Below are 18,089 nucleotides of genomic sequence, written 5' to 3' on the forward strand. Positions count from 1 at the left end.
ACTTAACTTCTTAGAAGAAGCTAACTAATTAATGAACTGGGAGACATTCTAAGGGATCTGTAAACTGGCTGAGGTAAATCAAGTCTCCTTGGTTATCCTAGTTTAATGGATTACTTACCTCTAAACACATCTCTTTGTAAGGGGATTATATGATTTCTTATAAAATAATTAAGGTAGATTGAGATTTAGTTTATCTGGGGAAATGAAATTGGATATCCATCTTCTAACATTCTGAAACATAATGCTTAGAATTAGGATTTTTCCAATATTTCATAACAAACAAAAGAGATGACAATTTTGTTTTCCTTACAATATCAATGAAAATCTTTGGAAATGGTATTTCAGGTACAATTCTTTAAAAAAAGAAAAAGTAATGAATTGCAATTTAGCCTAGCCTCCTCCATCTTGTAAGGGTAAACAGTTATAAGCCATTGCAAAACTGATCATCATAAAATTCAGGTCAAAATTTAACAAGTTCATGTTACTTCCAAGCATTATTCTTGTGGTCACAACTATGTAACTCATTTCAATCTCTGTAGAAATTAACCTCTCTAGACTGGTTTGGAGTTCAGTTTGGAGAAGTTTGTTTTTTTTGCAAGATTCTAAGAATAAATACTTCTATTCTTCATTTGAGATATCTCAGAGTATTATAAATTGGATTTGGCGTACCACACATCTTCATTGTAGATCAGGTCATCCCACACTTTAATGAGGGGATCAAGGACAAAACTCATACTTCATAGGGAAGGGTCTGACTCCAACTAGGTCCTGTTTATTGAGTACACAAAGGTAGGGTCCTACTTGGATAGATTCTAGCTTGAACTAGTTTATGAGCAGATGCCTTGGGATACTAGGGATCAAATAATTGATACAATTAATTGGCACATGGAACTAAAGTAATAATTTCTATAGCCAAAGAAAATTAATGGTTGTGTTGGGAAGGCATATATAAGGTTAAAAAAGTAAGTGAAATGTCATTAAATTTTTTTTCTAGAAATTATTAATTTTGAGACTATGTTTGAAAACTATGCACTATTTGATTATTTAAGATTTGAGTAAAGGGAAATTTTACTAACAGTTCAGTCTATCCAGAGGTATACAACAAGCTAGATTTGGAGGTAAGAATTTCCTTCATTGAAAATTCTCAAACACTAGATTTTATGGGCTGTACTGAGAAGCTTGGTCTCTTTAGAGTAGGTAGTATCTGTGAGTGACATATTTAACTCATGTAGAGAAGAAATGGGGTGGTAAGGAGCTCTCCAATCGATTTGAATATATGAAATTTGAGTTTTTGAAGGTATTAAAGGGATACTTCCTTATAGACTGATCATGCCTACTAACTAGAACATTTTTTGGAGGATACAAGACAATTTCCAGTTTTTTTTTTTTTTTTCCAGTAATGGTGACTTAGTCATTGCTTCTAAAATAAATTAGGTACTTTATATACTGAATAGTGAATAGACTAAAGTAGGCCTACCACTGATTAGCTGATCCCTGGCAGTCTTGCTTGCCTTTCTCAAATTTATTGTAGAATTATTATATATTATCTATATTATATAAAAACTATATATAGAAGTTTGAATATACTGTCACAGGGGAAATTTAAGTAGTAAATAAAATGAGATAATTTCTCTAAGCATATAATTTATCAATAGAGGTATGCAGACCTATTAATAAAGGACTTGATGTTATGTCTCCATTTTTTTCTCTTTGTGAGAATTGGCAGTGGTTGTCTTTCTTCTGATTGGCCCAACATTACATTTTTGGGACTTCTCCTAGCAACCTCATTGGTGGATATTTTAATGAGGAGGTGGACTAAGAGTTATCAGTGCTTCTTTATCTTTGGGAGAGGGAAAGGCAAAGGACTGGTCCTCAGATGTGTGTTATCACACCTCTTTTTTTAATCCTACGGAATGCAAGTTGCTAGCAGTCTTTTTTCCCCTTCCTTTCTCCTATACATATTTCCACAATTATCAAGCTGCACAAGAAAAATCAAATCAAAAAGGAAAAAAATGAGACAGAAAACAAAAAGCAAACAACCCTCCAAAAAGAATGAAAATACTGTGTTGTGATCCACATTCAGTCCCCACAGTGTTCTCTCTGGATACAGATGGCTCTCTCCATCACAGGATCATTGGAACTAGCTTTAATCATCTCATTATGGAAAAGAGCTGCATCCATGAGAGTTGATCATCCTATAATATTGTGGTTGCCATGGACAATGATCTCCTGGTTCTACTCACTTCACTTAGTTGCTAGCAATCTTAGCTAGAAAAGCATAAGCCCACATTTTAATGAAGAGAGCTTCATGGGGAAGGATTTAACTCCAGCTAGGTCCTATTTATTGAGTACACAAAAGTAGGGTCCTACTTGGATAGATCCTGGCTTGAACTAGTTTATGAGCAGATGTCTTGGGAGACTAGGGATCAAATTACTTTGCCTTTTATTGACTATCAGGCCTTTTTAAGAATGAAGTTTTGACAAAAATAGGAGGAAAAAAGATGAATTGCACATTGTGTGTTATTAGTGTGATATTATTTTTCCTCAGTACAATTTACTAGGACATAGTACTAAAGTAATAATTTCTATAGCCAAAGAAAAACATTTGAAAAATCTAAAATAATTTATTCATATTTCTAAAGATCATTGCATTTTAATTTGTGTTTGTAGATCCATTTGTTTTTCAAAAAGGCTTACTTGTTGTTGGGGCATTTACTTTTGGTTTTGTTTTATCGTTGTTTAATTATTTCATTATGTCTGACTCTTTGTGACCCCATCTGTGGTTTTCTTGATAAAGATACTAGTGGTTTGCCATTCAGCTAACCTTAGAGAACTTATAAATTTAGCTCTTTATATAATTTCTCAATATTTGATAAAGATATACTGCCTCCAGCAGACAGGTTTTATAACCCACGAGAAGGGCAGTGTCCAATGTGAGCAGCTCCACTATCTTTACATAATCACCAGGTAATGTGGAGAGATCCAGAAAGTGGTGAATGGAAGGGACCAGATAGGTTAACTGTTTGGGGGAGAGGGTTTGCTTGTATCTCTATAGATGGAGGAGGAATCAGATGGGTGCCAATGAGCCATTTTTGCTTTGTCCATCAGAGAGAGATGGAGCAGACCCTTGAAACAAAGAAGACCCAAAAAACATCAGGTGATTCCATTGCTGATTGTGCCTACCACTGAAAGAGCATGGCTATTATGACAATTGACTCATGGACATCAAAAATTGTTAATGAGATTGATGCAGGACTTTAAAACCCTTAGGAATCATTGGAATCCCTGAGACATGAAAAGATTGTTGTAGGACTTGAAAACACTCAGGAATCATTGGATTCCCTGAGACACGATGAGACTGTTGCAGGACTTCAAAATCTGCAGGAATCATTGCATTCCCTAATACATAATAAGACTGTTGCAGGACTTCAAAAATTTGCAGGGGTCATTGGATTTCCTGACACGTGAAGTAATGGACAATAGATTAGTTTTGGACTATCCCTTGGCTGCTGAAGGAGGCATATGTGTGATTGTTACTTACATACCCTCCTTCTAGGACTTCTGGAATTCTTTTACAATACCATGTTGATTCATATTGTTTGTTATATCACTACTTGCATGTACAATTCATGTTTGTACATTCCCACATTAAGCTTGCATTGCCTGTGGGTCGAATCCATTATTTGCAAAGAGTGATAATTTTATTTCCTCACTGTCTACTCTAATTCCTTCAATTTCTTTTTCTTTTCATTGCTAAAGCTAAAATTTCTAGTATAATATTGAATAGTAGTGGTGATAGTGGACTACCTTATTTCAACTCTGATCTTATTAGGATTGCTTATAGCTTATCCCCATTACATATAATGCTTGTTGTTGGTTTTAGATCTACTTATAATTTTAAGAAAAATTCCATTTATTCTTATGGTCTCAATCAGTATTTTTTGTTCATCGATTTCTTAATAACAGAGAATATATATAATAATAATTTAATTAGACTTTATTGTATAAATATGTAACTGAAGTATGTATTTCAAGCTGTTTTGCATATCTTTTGTCATCTTCTTGACAAAAACTCCTTAATAGAGTTAATCAAAGCTTTGGTCGTCCAGGAGTAGAATGTTATTGCCAGCATGATAGTGGTGCTGCAGTAATCCAGCTCCAGTTCCTGATTAATGAGGTTAGTGAATTACTTTAATCTCTCTTAGTTGTATTAGAATCATTGATACATCATATTTTTCTTCTGGTTTCTAGATTGTGGAGAATAACCAAAAATGTATTTGCAAATCATTTCTCAGTCATAGGATGAGAGACTAAGAGGTGGAAAGGAAAATTAGAGATTATCTGGTCCAACCCCTACAGTTTGCTGTGGTCCAGGGAGTTTGTGACTTGCTCAGGATTACACAGGTAGTAAGGGGGCATAATTGGGATTCAAGCCCAAGCTCTCCGATTTCAAATCCAATGCCTCTTTCCATTATATAATGCTTTGTAAAAATGAACTTAGTTACAGTAAAAATGAAATTTAATCAATGTTAGTTATCCAAGCTTCATATACTTTAATAAATTCCTTCAAAGTATAGGCAGACATGGAATAGAAAATTTGATGAATATTTTTCACTGAAATATTGATGATTTTGAAGATGTGGTCAACTTGTAAATTAAAAAATTAAAGGTATTCTGCATGCATTGGAGTTGTGGTTTTGCTGTTATCTCCCAGTATGAACTTCACTAAATTAGTTAACATGTTTGGCTCTTGGTTTCTCATCTACTAAATGAGAACATTGAGAAGAACCCATAATAGTAACAGTAACTGACATTTACATAGCTAATTAAAGTTCGCAGAATGCTTTGCATATATTGTAGCATTTGATATTAATAACAAGCCTATGGGAAAAATTAAAAGTATTATTACCATCTTACAAATGAAGCTGAAATTCAGAAGTAAATGATTATTATATAGTTAATAGATATTAAAAGTTAAGGATTTAAATCTCATTCTTCCTTGACTACAGGTTTACTACTGATACTCCCTGTATCATGTTTCTTAGATCTCTAAACTCCTATTTAATGCCAACATTCTATGAATCTGTATGTCTTGAAATATATAACATGTAAACAATAAAAGACAGTATTAAAATATTTTTGAAATAGGATTTTGGAAAATAAGTAAAATGTAGCAGTTTATAAGAATTCAGATAAGTAGGGGAAAATGCAATAATTGCTTAATAAAAGAAGGATTACCATTTACAAATCTTCAATGTCTCTGTCTTTATTGGAAAGGTGTAGTGATACTTTGGAAGAAAAGTTGAAGAGAGAAGTGGAGGAAAAATTCCTTGAATAGTCCAGGGATTTGAGACCCTTTAAAAATAACAGTGACAAATAGATCTAAAAATAGAAGTGGAAGGATGGCACAGTGGGGAAAGTGCTGGACCTAGAATCATGAAGGTCTGAGTTCAAAGGCATAAAGTCTAAGACATTTACTAGCTCAGTGACCTTGAGCAATTGACTTAAACTGTTACTTCAGTTTTCTCATATGCAAAATAAAATGAGATATTTGTAAGATTATCAATCTTAAAGAATCACAGAAATATACTATCATTTATAGATCATAAAGACAGGCAAAATATATAGGTGGTAGAAAGTGTTAGTTTGGAATTGAATTAGTTTTCTGATTTATATAGGCTGAGTAAGTCATGGTAATATTTTAAAGATTCAGGGTGGTTAAAAGTTAATAATGCTAGGAAGTTCAGTGCTTCAAGTAAAAATTAATTGAAATTACCTTTAGTTATTTGATCTTTCTTATTCTTTTTTTCTTGTGGTTTACTTGTTATGGTAATTACTTTACATTAGTTAAACTTTATATAAATTATTATAACTTGTGTCTTCCCATTTTCACAAACAATTACTGTTTGAAGTAAAGGTTTGTATTCTTCCAATTGCTACCTTAATGAAATTACTTTATTGCTACTATTTTCTGCTATGTTGTCCCGAGTATTTAATTTGCCCACAGTGATCAGTTTGTTATTATTCTGACGTCTAGTTTTATGTGTTTGTATATCTAGTAGAACATCTATGATTTTTAACTGGGGTTCTAGTGTTAAGGAATTTCGTTTTAAGTGCATGTAAATTGTACTTGTCTTACATTTTGATTAGAGAAAGGCTGCTAAAACTAAATTTCTTAGAAATGGCTCCAGAAAAGGAGTTTGAACTACAAAAGAAATTTTTTATAGATGCTTAATAATGCTTAATATTTATATATGATATGTAATACAATTGATATTATATTAAAGGGAGCTCTTGTGAGTGCCTTGGCTGATGATACTTTACATTTGTGGAATTTACGTCAGAAGAGACCGGCCATATTGCATTCACTGAAATTTAGCAGAGAAAGGTAAGAATTATATCAGTTGTATGATATAGAAAATCTTTGTTATTTTAATTTCTCACTTATTTTTCTTCTCTTTAAAAAAAATACCAATATATTATAAAAGCATAATTCACCTGTATTACCATTTATAATTCTTATAACCTGAAAGTCTGGTAAAGCTAGAATGCTTAAAGCTTTCTTAAGAGATGGGGCACAAAGAATTTAAATGACTTATCTAAGGTCAAACAACAAATCAGTGAAAGAAGATGAGAGCACTAATTTTCATGCTGAAAATAGGGCACTTTGGACGATACTATATTTATTTCATAACTGCTCTAAAAAGCTTAAGGATACCATTTTAAATAAAGTTTACTAGGCAGGTTCTGGCCTCTGGTTTTATTTGTTGTGACAGAGTGAATATGGTTTTTTTTTTTTTTAATTTTGATTATTCTGTAGTTTTGATATAATATTTTAAAAATCACCTTGGTTTTTATTTTAAAATATTTTGTTAAATGTATTACCATATAGTTTGTAATCTTATGTGTTTTATCATAGATTGAAAAATGTTAGTCTTAAGAAATCCATAACAAACAAAAGATAAAGAACACAGGATTTAGTCTACCATCCTCATTTTGTTTATGAAGAAACTGAAACTTGGAATAATGTGACTGTTCAGATTCCCTTAGGGAATAAGTAATAGTAAATATCTAAATATCGCTCCACATTCAATGTTCTTTTTGGTCCCCAATGCTATTGAGACTACACAACTCCAAAAAGTATAGATCTACTGTATATGTATAGTCTAAACCTTTCTTAGTATTTGAATATAGATATTATAAATATGAAGTCATATTTTACTCTTCCACTCCTCACAGTACTCTAAGACATCAATTTTTCCTTATAATTCCTTCAGATGTTATTCAGCCATCTTTCCTACACATCCTAGCTTAGATGATCATTGCAGTTTGTTTAGCTTTGCATATGCAGTCAGAGTCAAAACCCTGTCATTTTCTTACCTTAACTTGGGTACATTTTTAAGTCAGAGTGTGGTTTTAAGTCATATCTTGAGTTATGCTGACTCTTGGAATTATTTCTTTATTAGTATCCTTTATTCAGCTATTTGGTATTATCTTAGTTTCTAATGAAAAGAGCCATATTTATCTTCTTTTCACTTTGTCCTTAAAAACTAAAGATGACATTAAAAAAAAAAAAAAAACTTGTTTAGCGTGACACTGGATAGATTCCATTTATGCAGGAAAGAGTTTCTTCTGAATTTAGATGAACTTTATGCCTATACTGTTTATATTAGCCTTCGATTAGTGATAGCCCTTTACATGGTTATATTCCTTTATTATTATTACCAGGCCTCAATTATTTCTTGTAAATAGTTACATTCTCAAAATTTTGGCTTAAAATCAGAATTGGAAATAACCACAATTAGCTCATTTTCACTAAAGGACTAAACCAAATATGTTGTAGAATTTCCATTTTACTGACTGCCTTTTACAGTAGAAATGCAGATGTATGGAACATAATGTACAAGAAAATTACCATTAAAAATGAACAATGGCCAAAAATCTTTTTTTTTTTTTTTTTTTTTTTTTAACTTTTATGTCACTGGTAATATTTTTACAGACAGAACAATATCACTTATTCTTTGATTTTTAGTTATAGAAAAATGGACTCAGAAAATGATCAAGTTAAATCATCAAGGTTTTATAGAGTCCTTAATGTATGCCTGGCATTGTGCTAAGTGCTGGGGATGCAAAGAGAGGCAAAAGCAATCAGTGCCCTTAAAATTTACTGACTAATAAAGAAGGTAACATTTATATACTAAGTAGCTATTTACTGAGTAAATGAAAAGGTGAACCTTAGAGGAGAAGGCATTTGGGATGGTAAGGAGAGGGAGAGATAATGGGAATTCCCTCTTGTAGAAGATGATGCTTAAGCTGAGTCTTGAAGGAAGCAAATGACTCTAAGAGGTAGATAAGGATGGAAAGTATTTCAGGCATAGAAGACTGCCAATGTAAAGTTTCAGAGATGGGAGATGGAGTGTTATGTGGGAAGAAAGTAGGCCAGTAATATTCGATTGTAGGATGCATGGAGGGGAATCAAGTATAAGAAGACTGGAAAGTGATGGAGAGTTCAGGTTGTTAGCAGCTTTAAACCAAAGAGAGAATTCTATATTTCATCTTGGAGGTAATAGGGAACCATTGGAGCTACTATTAAAAATGTTCCAAGTTGTAACATAATACCAATTGCACATGTATATCTGAGCTATACATGACATCTTTACAAAAAATCCTACCATATATTAAAGTATAAAAATCTGAGAAATGCAAAAAAACCCACATTAGTTACTGATGAAAATGCAATAAAAATTATATTTGTTAGCATATATTTTTTCAAGCTTCATTAATTAACATAACTATCTCATCTGCAGAAACTATTACTAGGTTGAATCTCTCTACAAGGAATTGCTTCCTTGAAGAGTGTTTTTGAGGACTAGGTTTGAAGTAAGGCTGGCTATATTGGGTGTACTATTGCTTCTAGGGATTTTGAGTTAAAGGCCAATTGATGGCGGTTGATCAGCACTTGGTATTGGTAGTAAGTGGGAAAAATGGGCCCCTCTCCATATTCATTGCAGCCCTGAATGATGTCTACAGTACTAGTGGGTAGAAGCAGGGATGATAGTCTTGGGGACACTGTTCTTTCCAAGCCTCATGGTTTCAAAGCCTTGGGGCTATTTCTCTTTTGAGGGAAAGTGGTGATTGAGAAAGTAGTTGTGGTCTGACTTGTCTGGCAAATGTTTCCTTTTTTATCTCCTCCAAGATAATCCATTATTTCAGCTAGGCTCAACTGTTTGTCCCATAAACTAGATTTATAAATGAATTTTATATAACATTCAAATTATTATTTTCAATATTTGCATAAACTTAAAAGAGGAAAAAGAAAGATTTATATTCTTTCTATTATAGAAGAGACAAATCAAAAAATTTACATACCAAAAATATTTCTAAATGCCACTGTTATGAATATTGACACAAAAATTTAAATGAAACATTAGCAAAGAAGCTACCACAACATGTCAAAAAGATTATGTATTATAGCCATGTTGTATTAATTTTAGGCATGTAGTGGGTTCATTTTAGAACAATTGTAAACATACTATGTTATATTAATAACATCACATGATTATGTCAATTGATGGAGAAAAAGCATTTGTCAATATTCAATACTCATTTCTTTAACAAAAATGGAAAGCATGGGAAGCAACAGAATTTTCCTTAATGTGATAAATAATATCTCTAGATATTGAGCCAGCATTATATGCATCGAGAACAAAGAAGGATATTTCTAATAAGATCAAATGTAAAGAAAGGATGTCTATTATCACCACAATTATTTTATATATCGATTGAAATAGGAGTTATATAAGACAAGAAAAATAAACCTAAATATCACCACAATTATTTTATATATCGATTGAAATAGGAGTTATATAAGACAAGAAAAATAAACCTAAAGAGTACATATAGACAAAGACATAAAGTCATCATCTAAAAAAATTAATTGAAATAAGTTTCATAAACTTTGATAAAAGTTTATAAGTTGAAAAGTTGAATAGTTGAAAAGTTATAAAAGTTGAAAGATATTAAAGTAAATCCACATAAACAATTAGCATTTCTGTATGATACTAAGCAGAAAGAGATAAATATATTTCATTCAAAATAATGGAGATTTTACCTACCAGTGCGCTTCCACACGCACACACACATATACACACGCAATTATGATGACAAATGTAAAACACTCTTTGCAAAAAGAAAGACAGACCTAAACAAGTAGAGAAATGTTAATTTTGTTCATGAGTAGGTTAAATTAAAATTGCAATACTATATAAGTAAATGTACTTATTCATTGCCATTTCAAACTACCAAAAGATTAATTATATAGTTAGAAAAGATTGTTGGTGGTTATCTGTTATACTCAAAGAATTTCAAAATGGCATCACTACATTGGGGTCGCTGTAATTATATCTGACTTGATCTGATCAGACCAAGATGACCTTGGAGGGCTCTATTGGTTGGGTACAAATAGCCCCGTGAATATTTGGGATGGAGATGTCTCTAAATATACACATCTCACATTTCTTTTGAGTTTATGGATATACCCTATCAGTTGCTCTGCAATTTTGCTTTGCTCATAGAGTACAGCACCTTCTTTGATACTGGCATTCCTTGCTGGACTGAATAATTATTTGGAAGCCATGCAAGCATGCCATTATGGAACTAGTATGCAATACTAATGAACTCTAGGCAAACAAATTTTGCCTTGGAATTCCACAAGCCCTCACAACTGGCAGTATCAAAGACATTGTTCAGATAAATTAATATTATGTGTAGATTTTTGTTTTATTTCCAGCATTTCTCCTGTAGTTGATGGCTGCTGCAAATATAAACTGCTCCTCAGTCCTTTGTAAAGTTATACTGTTTCTTGGGTAGATAAACCATCTTCCAGGTGAAGGATCAGTCTATTAAGGAGGACTTTGATCAGAATCTTAACAGCAGAAATTAAGAGAGAAATCCCTCCTGTGATTGTCAGAGGACAGCAGTGGAGGAATCCTTGATCTCCTGGGGGATAACTTCCTTTTGCCATTTAACCAGAAGATTTCAGTCAGCTTTTGTATGAGAAGTACATCCCCTACCTTGTAATTCTCTGTCAGAATGGAATCATGATTAGGTGCTTTGATACATGAGAGTAGCTTAATGGTATTCAAAATCTCTTCTTTAGTTGGAAGTTTGACTAGAGAGGTATTGACTTTAGTTTGAGGTGTATAGTCAATAGCTTCAGCATTGGTTAGTGATGATATGTTTGAGAACACTATGGAAGTGTTCAGCCTATCTCTCTAGGATCATATCCTTATCACTGATCAGTGTAGTTCCATCAGCATTGAATTGTTGAGATTCACCACTGATCTTTGATTTATGAATAATTTTCAGAGCATCATAGATGCACTTTATACTATTAATATCAACGTAAAACTGAATTTTCATCTTCCTTCTTATTGAGCCGAGAATTTTGCATTACTCTTAAGCTTTCTTTATACTTTTGATGGAGTTGAATACTTCCTGCTGACAAACTCTGTAGAATTCTCATTTTTCATTTAGTAGCTCTGAATTTCCTCATTATTTTCATTAAATCAATCCTGTATTTGTGAGTGTTCTGAGCCAGATGAGCAGATGTGATGCTGTATACCAAATCTCTGAAAGCTATCCACTTATGTTCCACTGTTGCCAGCCATACATTAGCTTAGTTTTTCCTCAAAGTCAGCAATAAGTAATTCCTTCATGGAGAAGCGCTCAATAAATTAAGAGCTCTTCTGGTATGATTTTGCTTTGGGGCTCTCACTTTTTTTTTTAATGTGAATTTTTAGTTTAGAAAAAATAAGTCTATGATTAATTAGAAGAGCACTCTGTGTCATAATTGTCTTCACCACTCTTACAACTTGTCAGTCCCTCCTCTATCCAACTATGTAGTTTATTAAATGCCAATGTTTACTGATAGGATGTATCCATAAAGTTTTATTACATTAAGATAAACAGAAGACAGTGTTGCTGATGAGAAGTTCAAGAAGCACACAAATCTTCCTTATTAAGTGGTCTTTGCTATTACTGTTTCTGACTATTCCTCCCAAAGATTCCCTGTCATGTCCGATAGTCTTTTTCTAATGTGGCAGTAAAGTCACCCAAAATTACAAGCTTGTCCTCTTTTGGCACATTGATAATGAGGATCTCTATGTCTTCATAAAATTTTTCTTTGACTTCATCAGGATTCATCATGCTGGGGGTGGTGGTAGAATAGATGCCCATGGATGATGGTGGCATTGTGAAGAGTCTGTTGTTTACTTCTTAAACACATCCAGTCTTGTTGGCATAGATTTGAGTGCAAAACCAGTACCACCTTCATGGTGCTCCTTATCATGGTGACCACTCCAGAAAAACTTGTGTATGTAGCTCAGACTTGAATAAAATGGCCTTCATTTGCTAGCCTTGTTTCATTCAGGGATATTTGGATATGATACCTGTTGAGTTCTGTAATAACAAGAGCTGTTCATCCTTCAGGTCTATGAGATTTTTGTGTTGTCCATAATTGTGCACACATTCCATGTGCCAGTGTTGAGTGAAATCATCTTTACAAAAGCTTTTGTACATTTTTGTATTTGTGTATTTCAAGCACAGGATGGGATTCTGCCTACTGTAGTAAGCAGGACAAGGGTAGGTTAGGAGGCCCTGTTCCATAGTTTACCTCTATATAGGTTGTGACTACAGTTCCCAGTGTAGCTGCACCTGCTGTTTTATCACTTGCTTGCCATCACAGAACTTCGGTAAAAATAATAAAATGGTATGGGTGGATGTCTTTTGATTGGTGCATGAAATGGATTTGTGAGGTAGAGTTGTCTTGTTGGCCTCTCTTTGAGAGGCATCAGAGTTGAGTGGCAAGACAAAATTCAAGATGACTGGCAATGGCTTGGCATGTAGTGGATAACTGTGGCATCTTTGATATTTAGATAAACTCTAAGCACTCAATGTGTCTTCATGGCCCATTGGAACAAACTGTTCACATCTGCCTATTCCATTGGGAAAAGTCTTCATGTGCTTGGGGTAGATACTCCTTAATTCACTGATGGGTTTGAGGCTTGTCAGTGCCTGCTGAAATAGTTTTCCCTGGGTGTGGCCATTGTGCCAAGCTACTTTGAGTGACAGGTGGGAATTGGGTGGCAGGTGGACATCAAAAGTGAATGAGCAGCCCTAAAAAGGACTCAGCAAGCCCTCATTCCAAAGGTACCAGTCCTCTCTGAACAACTGTTCACCCCAAAGATAGTAATAATTAATCTGGAGCAATAAAAGGTCAAGAATCTTAAGAGGAATGAGGAGTAAAGGAAAAGGGCCCAGCAGTACTAGATTTTAATCTATTCTATAAACTGAAAATCAAAAAATGAGTACTGGTTTAAAAAAAAGGAAGGTAGATCAGTGAAACAGAAGCAACATATTGAAGTAAAAGAATCTAGTAGTGCAGTGTTTGATAAGGTCAAAGACTTACTATTCTACAAAAACTACTGGGAAAACTGGAATACAGTCTGGTACAATTTAGGTTTAGATAAAACCTCATACCATATATGCCAAGAGAAACTCCAGCTGACATCATAAACATAGGAGCAATAATTACGTTTAGATCTTTTGGGAAAAGCAGTTTATTACCAGATGAAGGATAGAGAAGATCACAGAAGATAAAATGGACAATTTTGATGAAAAAATATCTGTATGTAAATATGTGCACAGATATGTGTATGTGTACATCTTCATATAATAAACACAGATTGAAGAAATGGAACCAGTACATTTACAATTAGAAGGGAGATAAGTGAAGAAATTTTTTGCAACAAGTTTTTCTGATAAAAGTCTAGTTTTTATTGGATTCAAATATATATGAATAAGAGCCATTTCTTAATTAATAGTCAAAAGATGAGACTTTTTAAAGGAAGAAACCCAAGCTATATCAAAAGAACTATTAAAATCACTAATAGAAAAATACAAATTAAAGCAACTCTAAAGTTCTTACATCCTTAGATAAACAAAAATCACCAAAAAAAAGGAAAATAAAAATATTTGAAGGATTTTGGGGAGACAGGCATGCTAATATGCTGTTGCTGGAATTGTGCATTGATCTAAACCTTTTGAAAATCAATATGGTGATATGTGTACCACTCTTTCATATAATAGTATTACTACTAGCCTATAACCTACAAAGATTAAAAAAAGAGAAAAAAGATTCATGTATACAAAAAATAGTTAAAGCAGCCCTTTTTTGTAGTGGTAAAGAACTAGAAACTGAAATATCAACTAATGATTAAACAAATTATGGTATATGAATGTAATAGAATACTATTGTGTAATAGAAATATTCAGAGACTTTATAAGAAAAATTATATGAACTGGGTGAATAATTTATACAGTAATAATATTACAAAAACAGCAAATTTTAGAAGATTTAACAGCCCTAACTTCATATTAGTGAAATGACCAACCATGAATCCAGAAGACTGACAATGAACTTCACAACAGAGATAATGACGTAAAATGCAGACTGAACCATATAGTTTTGGACATAACTAGTGTGAGAACTTTTTTCTTGACTAATCATATTTGATGTGAGGATTTCTGTTCATTTTTTCTTAATGGAAATAGGAAAGAAACATAGATCTAAGAATAGGATTTATCATATCCTAAAAGAGAAGCGAACAGAAGGAATCATAGTTAAGCAGTACAACTTTGAAATGTTACATTTTGAATTTATTACATGCTTGAAAAGACAAGCAGACTCTTAAGTAATAGAGATGTCACATAAATTTTTTTTCTTGTTCTGTTTGTACTCATTTGTTTGGTGTTACCTATCTTTGGAATAAAAAATAAAATAAAATAAGCAGCAATTTATATTTCATCCTAAATAGAGTGTTTGAGTTTTTCAGGAGGGAAATGACATCACCAGACCTTTACTTAAGGAAAATCATTTTGGCAACTATATGTATAGAATAGATTGAAATGGGGAAAAGCTTGAGCAAGGGAGACTCTTTAGTAAGGCATTGTTTTAGTTCCAGCAAAAGGTGATTATACCTTGAATGAAAGAAGTTGCTATGTGACCAAATGAGAAAATTGGACTAAGTATCTATTAAGTGGCAGGCACTGTTCTAACTGGGGATACAAAATTAAAAATTATATGATTTCTGCCCTTAAAGAGCATTCATGTTAGTAAGTCTCTTTTCTTTTAATTTTATACTCTTTCCACCATACTCCAATTGATTGTAGTTATGATACTATATTGTTTTATACTGTCTGATGTTTTGTGGGACATAAAAAAAAGCTGTCATTCATTTTTCTTTATTTTTTGATGGTCTAGTTAGGTATGACAAGTACTACCTCGTTTGTACTCTTTTGATTATTCTTATGCTTCTTGGTATTAAACACATGATAGCACCTTATATTTCTTACTAGCTTAGGTTCTTGGCTCACATTATCTTTTTCTTTTGGAAAGTCTTCATTATTTTTAGTACTGATTATATTACTAATTAATACCCCTTCAGTTTTAACAGAATAATAAAATACTGAAAAGACTACTCTTTGTTGGAATCCTTACTAACTGCTAACTAATTAGAGTTGATCTAATCTTACAAGAAGATGTTTTGGGCAGAACCTGAAACAAGGTACTAAGTAGAACTAATTAATACAAGGCTTGTGTTCACACCTTTACTCATTGGAGTTCAATGAGTTCACACCTCCCTTGAAGCTCTTTGGGCCAGAGAGCACTATGGGAGAAAACCCACAATCCCTCTCTTGAGCATAAATAGAGCTTCAATGGGCCAGTCAAAGAAGTTCTTCAGAGTGAAGAAGCTACAAGTCGAGATTTCACCGGAATGACATGAAGAGTGGTGCTGGCTCTGGAGGCTGAAGAAAGCAGAGGCAGAAGCAAAGGACAAAGCAGCAAGAGCTCTTGGAACCAAGCAGAGAGATAGGCCTCTAAGCTAACCGGGCTATATTGGAGAGAATAAAAGATCTGAACTTTTATGACCTGGCTGCGTTTTGAGAAGAAAAGGCTCACCACATTTCCACATTTTGGCACCCGAACAGGGACCGATTCAGATCCATCTGAACTAGATCACAACAACTCTTATTAACTAATAATAGCATAGCAACTAGTAATCATTATTAGCATCATAAACATTATTTAGGTTGTAATTAATGAAAAAAGGATTATCTTTTGTGATGAAATCACTAGTAGAAAAAAAAAGTTTGATATTTATTCACTGGGTATTGTATTCCTGCTACTTGTATAACACTTATTTAATATTATATAAATTTAGGTTCTGCAATTCTGTTATCTGCTTAACACTGGGATGTGAATATTTTATACATGTATGTGTGTATGTGTGCGTGTGTGTGTGTATGTAAATATATATAAAACAAATTTATATATATATAATATATTATGTGTTATATTATATTATATATTATAACATTATTATATATTATATTATTTTATTATTATGTCATATTATGTATATATTATATATGTTATATTTTATATATTATATAATATATAAAACAAATTTAAATATATAATTTTCTTGGATGTAGTTATGGTCCTGGCATTTTAAATGAGGTATTAAAAATATTACTTTGCTAATGCAGTGAAGTAGTACTGAATTTACTTTGTTTTGCTTATACAGGCCAAAAATAACAAGATATCCTCATTTTCACTGTCCCCTTCTTCCCCCCTTCCCCACCTTAATTAAACCTTTCCTTTGGGAAAAGATAATGTTATAGAATAATGTAAGTAATGTCTTTTCACTGTGGTCTTTTTTTGACAACTCTTTGAAGATATTTCTGTGTTCATTGTTTAGTTAGAATGATTGACAGGGATTGTAAAATGTGACCTCATTGATATAGAACTACTAGATGCCTTTACCAATGCAAGTCAGCATCCTTTCTGCATCACCTAGAGAATTGGAATGCTAAATAATTTGTTAAGTCACTGAGCTAGTATCTATTGCAATTGTGATATTAAAAATATGTGCCCTTTTTTCAAGGAGGAAATAATAAAAAAGTTATTAAAAAGGGAGAGATTAAAAGTTCTATATGATTTTGAAAATGCAACCCAGCCTGTTTGCTTATTCCTCCTCTTTTTTGGTAGAGTGGTATTGTGAATTGAAAGCCAAGGTTAAGAGCCTAGAATATATAGCCTCAACTCTGACATGTCAACTGTGTAAGCCTGAACAAATTAATTTACTTCCCTGTACCCTAGGTAGTTCTGTAAGACTAACTTGCTGAAAAATCCCCATGTGTAAGTTTATGATATATTGTTTGTGGGAAGGGTGGCATGGAAGGAGAGAATTTTGGAACAAAAACATTTTTTTAACGAATGTTAAAAATTAAAGAGGTAATTGGGAAATGTTAATACTAAAATACATTTAAAAAACTTGTAATTATCAGACTGCATTGGTAAATGGGGTTTCTTTGTCTGAACTTGCTTATACCAATGAAATCACAGGTCCAATTCAATGAAATAGGGGATTTTCTTTTCTTTCTTTCTTTCTTTCTTTCTTTCTTTCTTTCTTTTTTTTATCAAAAGACCAAAGCTGAACAGAAAATTTGATCTTCAAATACAGAACTCAAGAGAAGCATAAGAAGGTAAAAAGGGAAGGAAAAAAAACTTTCTTAAAGGTTAAAATGTTTATATCTCTACTTGGGAAGATGATATGTGTAACTCTTGAGAACTGTTTTCTCTGTTATAAGTATACTTAGAGGGTGTAGGTACGTATACATTGACTTTAATGTTATGCTACAAAAAGAAACTAGAGGTGGAAAAGGGATTGTAATGCAAGAAGAAGAAAAGGGAAGTAAAATGGGATAAATTATATCACATGCAGAGGCAAAAAAGATCTGTTCTAGTTGTGAGAAAGAAGGGAGAAGGATGAGCATTATTTGTACTATAATCTCTTCAGATTTGTCTTAAAGAGGGAAAATCATACAGATTTGGTATAGGAACTTGTCTCACCCTATAGGGAAATAGGAGGAAAAATGGGAAAGAAAAGGGGTTTCCTTAGAAGGAAGGGCAGAAGTAGAAGGGGAAAAGGATAAGAAAGGAGTGAGGGGCTAAAAAAAAGGAA

The 18,089-nt window shown here is 32.8% G+C and overlaps 1 protein-coding gene across 1 annotated transcript in view; it reads left to right on the forward strand.

Moving 5' to 3' along the window:
* The window catches only part of STXBP5 (syntaxin binding protein 5), a 199,145-nt gene that overhangs the window by 25,917 nt on the left and 155,139 nt on the right, over positions 1–18,089 (forward strand). The window contains exons 3-4 of the mRNA XM_051996743.1: positions 4,096–4,177; positions 6,288–6,388. Of these exons, the coding sequence (XP_051852703.1) occupies positions 4,096–4,177; positions 6,288–6,388 (183 nt within the window). The remainder of the gene's footprint in view (positions 1–4,095; positions 4,178–6,287; positions 6,389–18,089) is intronic.

The sequence above is a fragment of the Antechinus flavipes genome, chromosome 4, assembly GCF_016432865.1.
Source record: "Antechinus flavipes isolate AdamAnt ecotype Samford, QLD, Australia chromosome 4, AdamAnt_v2, whole genome shotgun sequence".
Classification (NCBI taxonomy): Eukaryota; Metazoa; Chordata; class Mammalia; order Dasyuromorphia; family Dasyuridae; genus Antechinus; species Antechinus flavipes.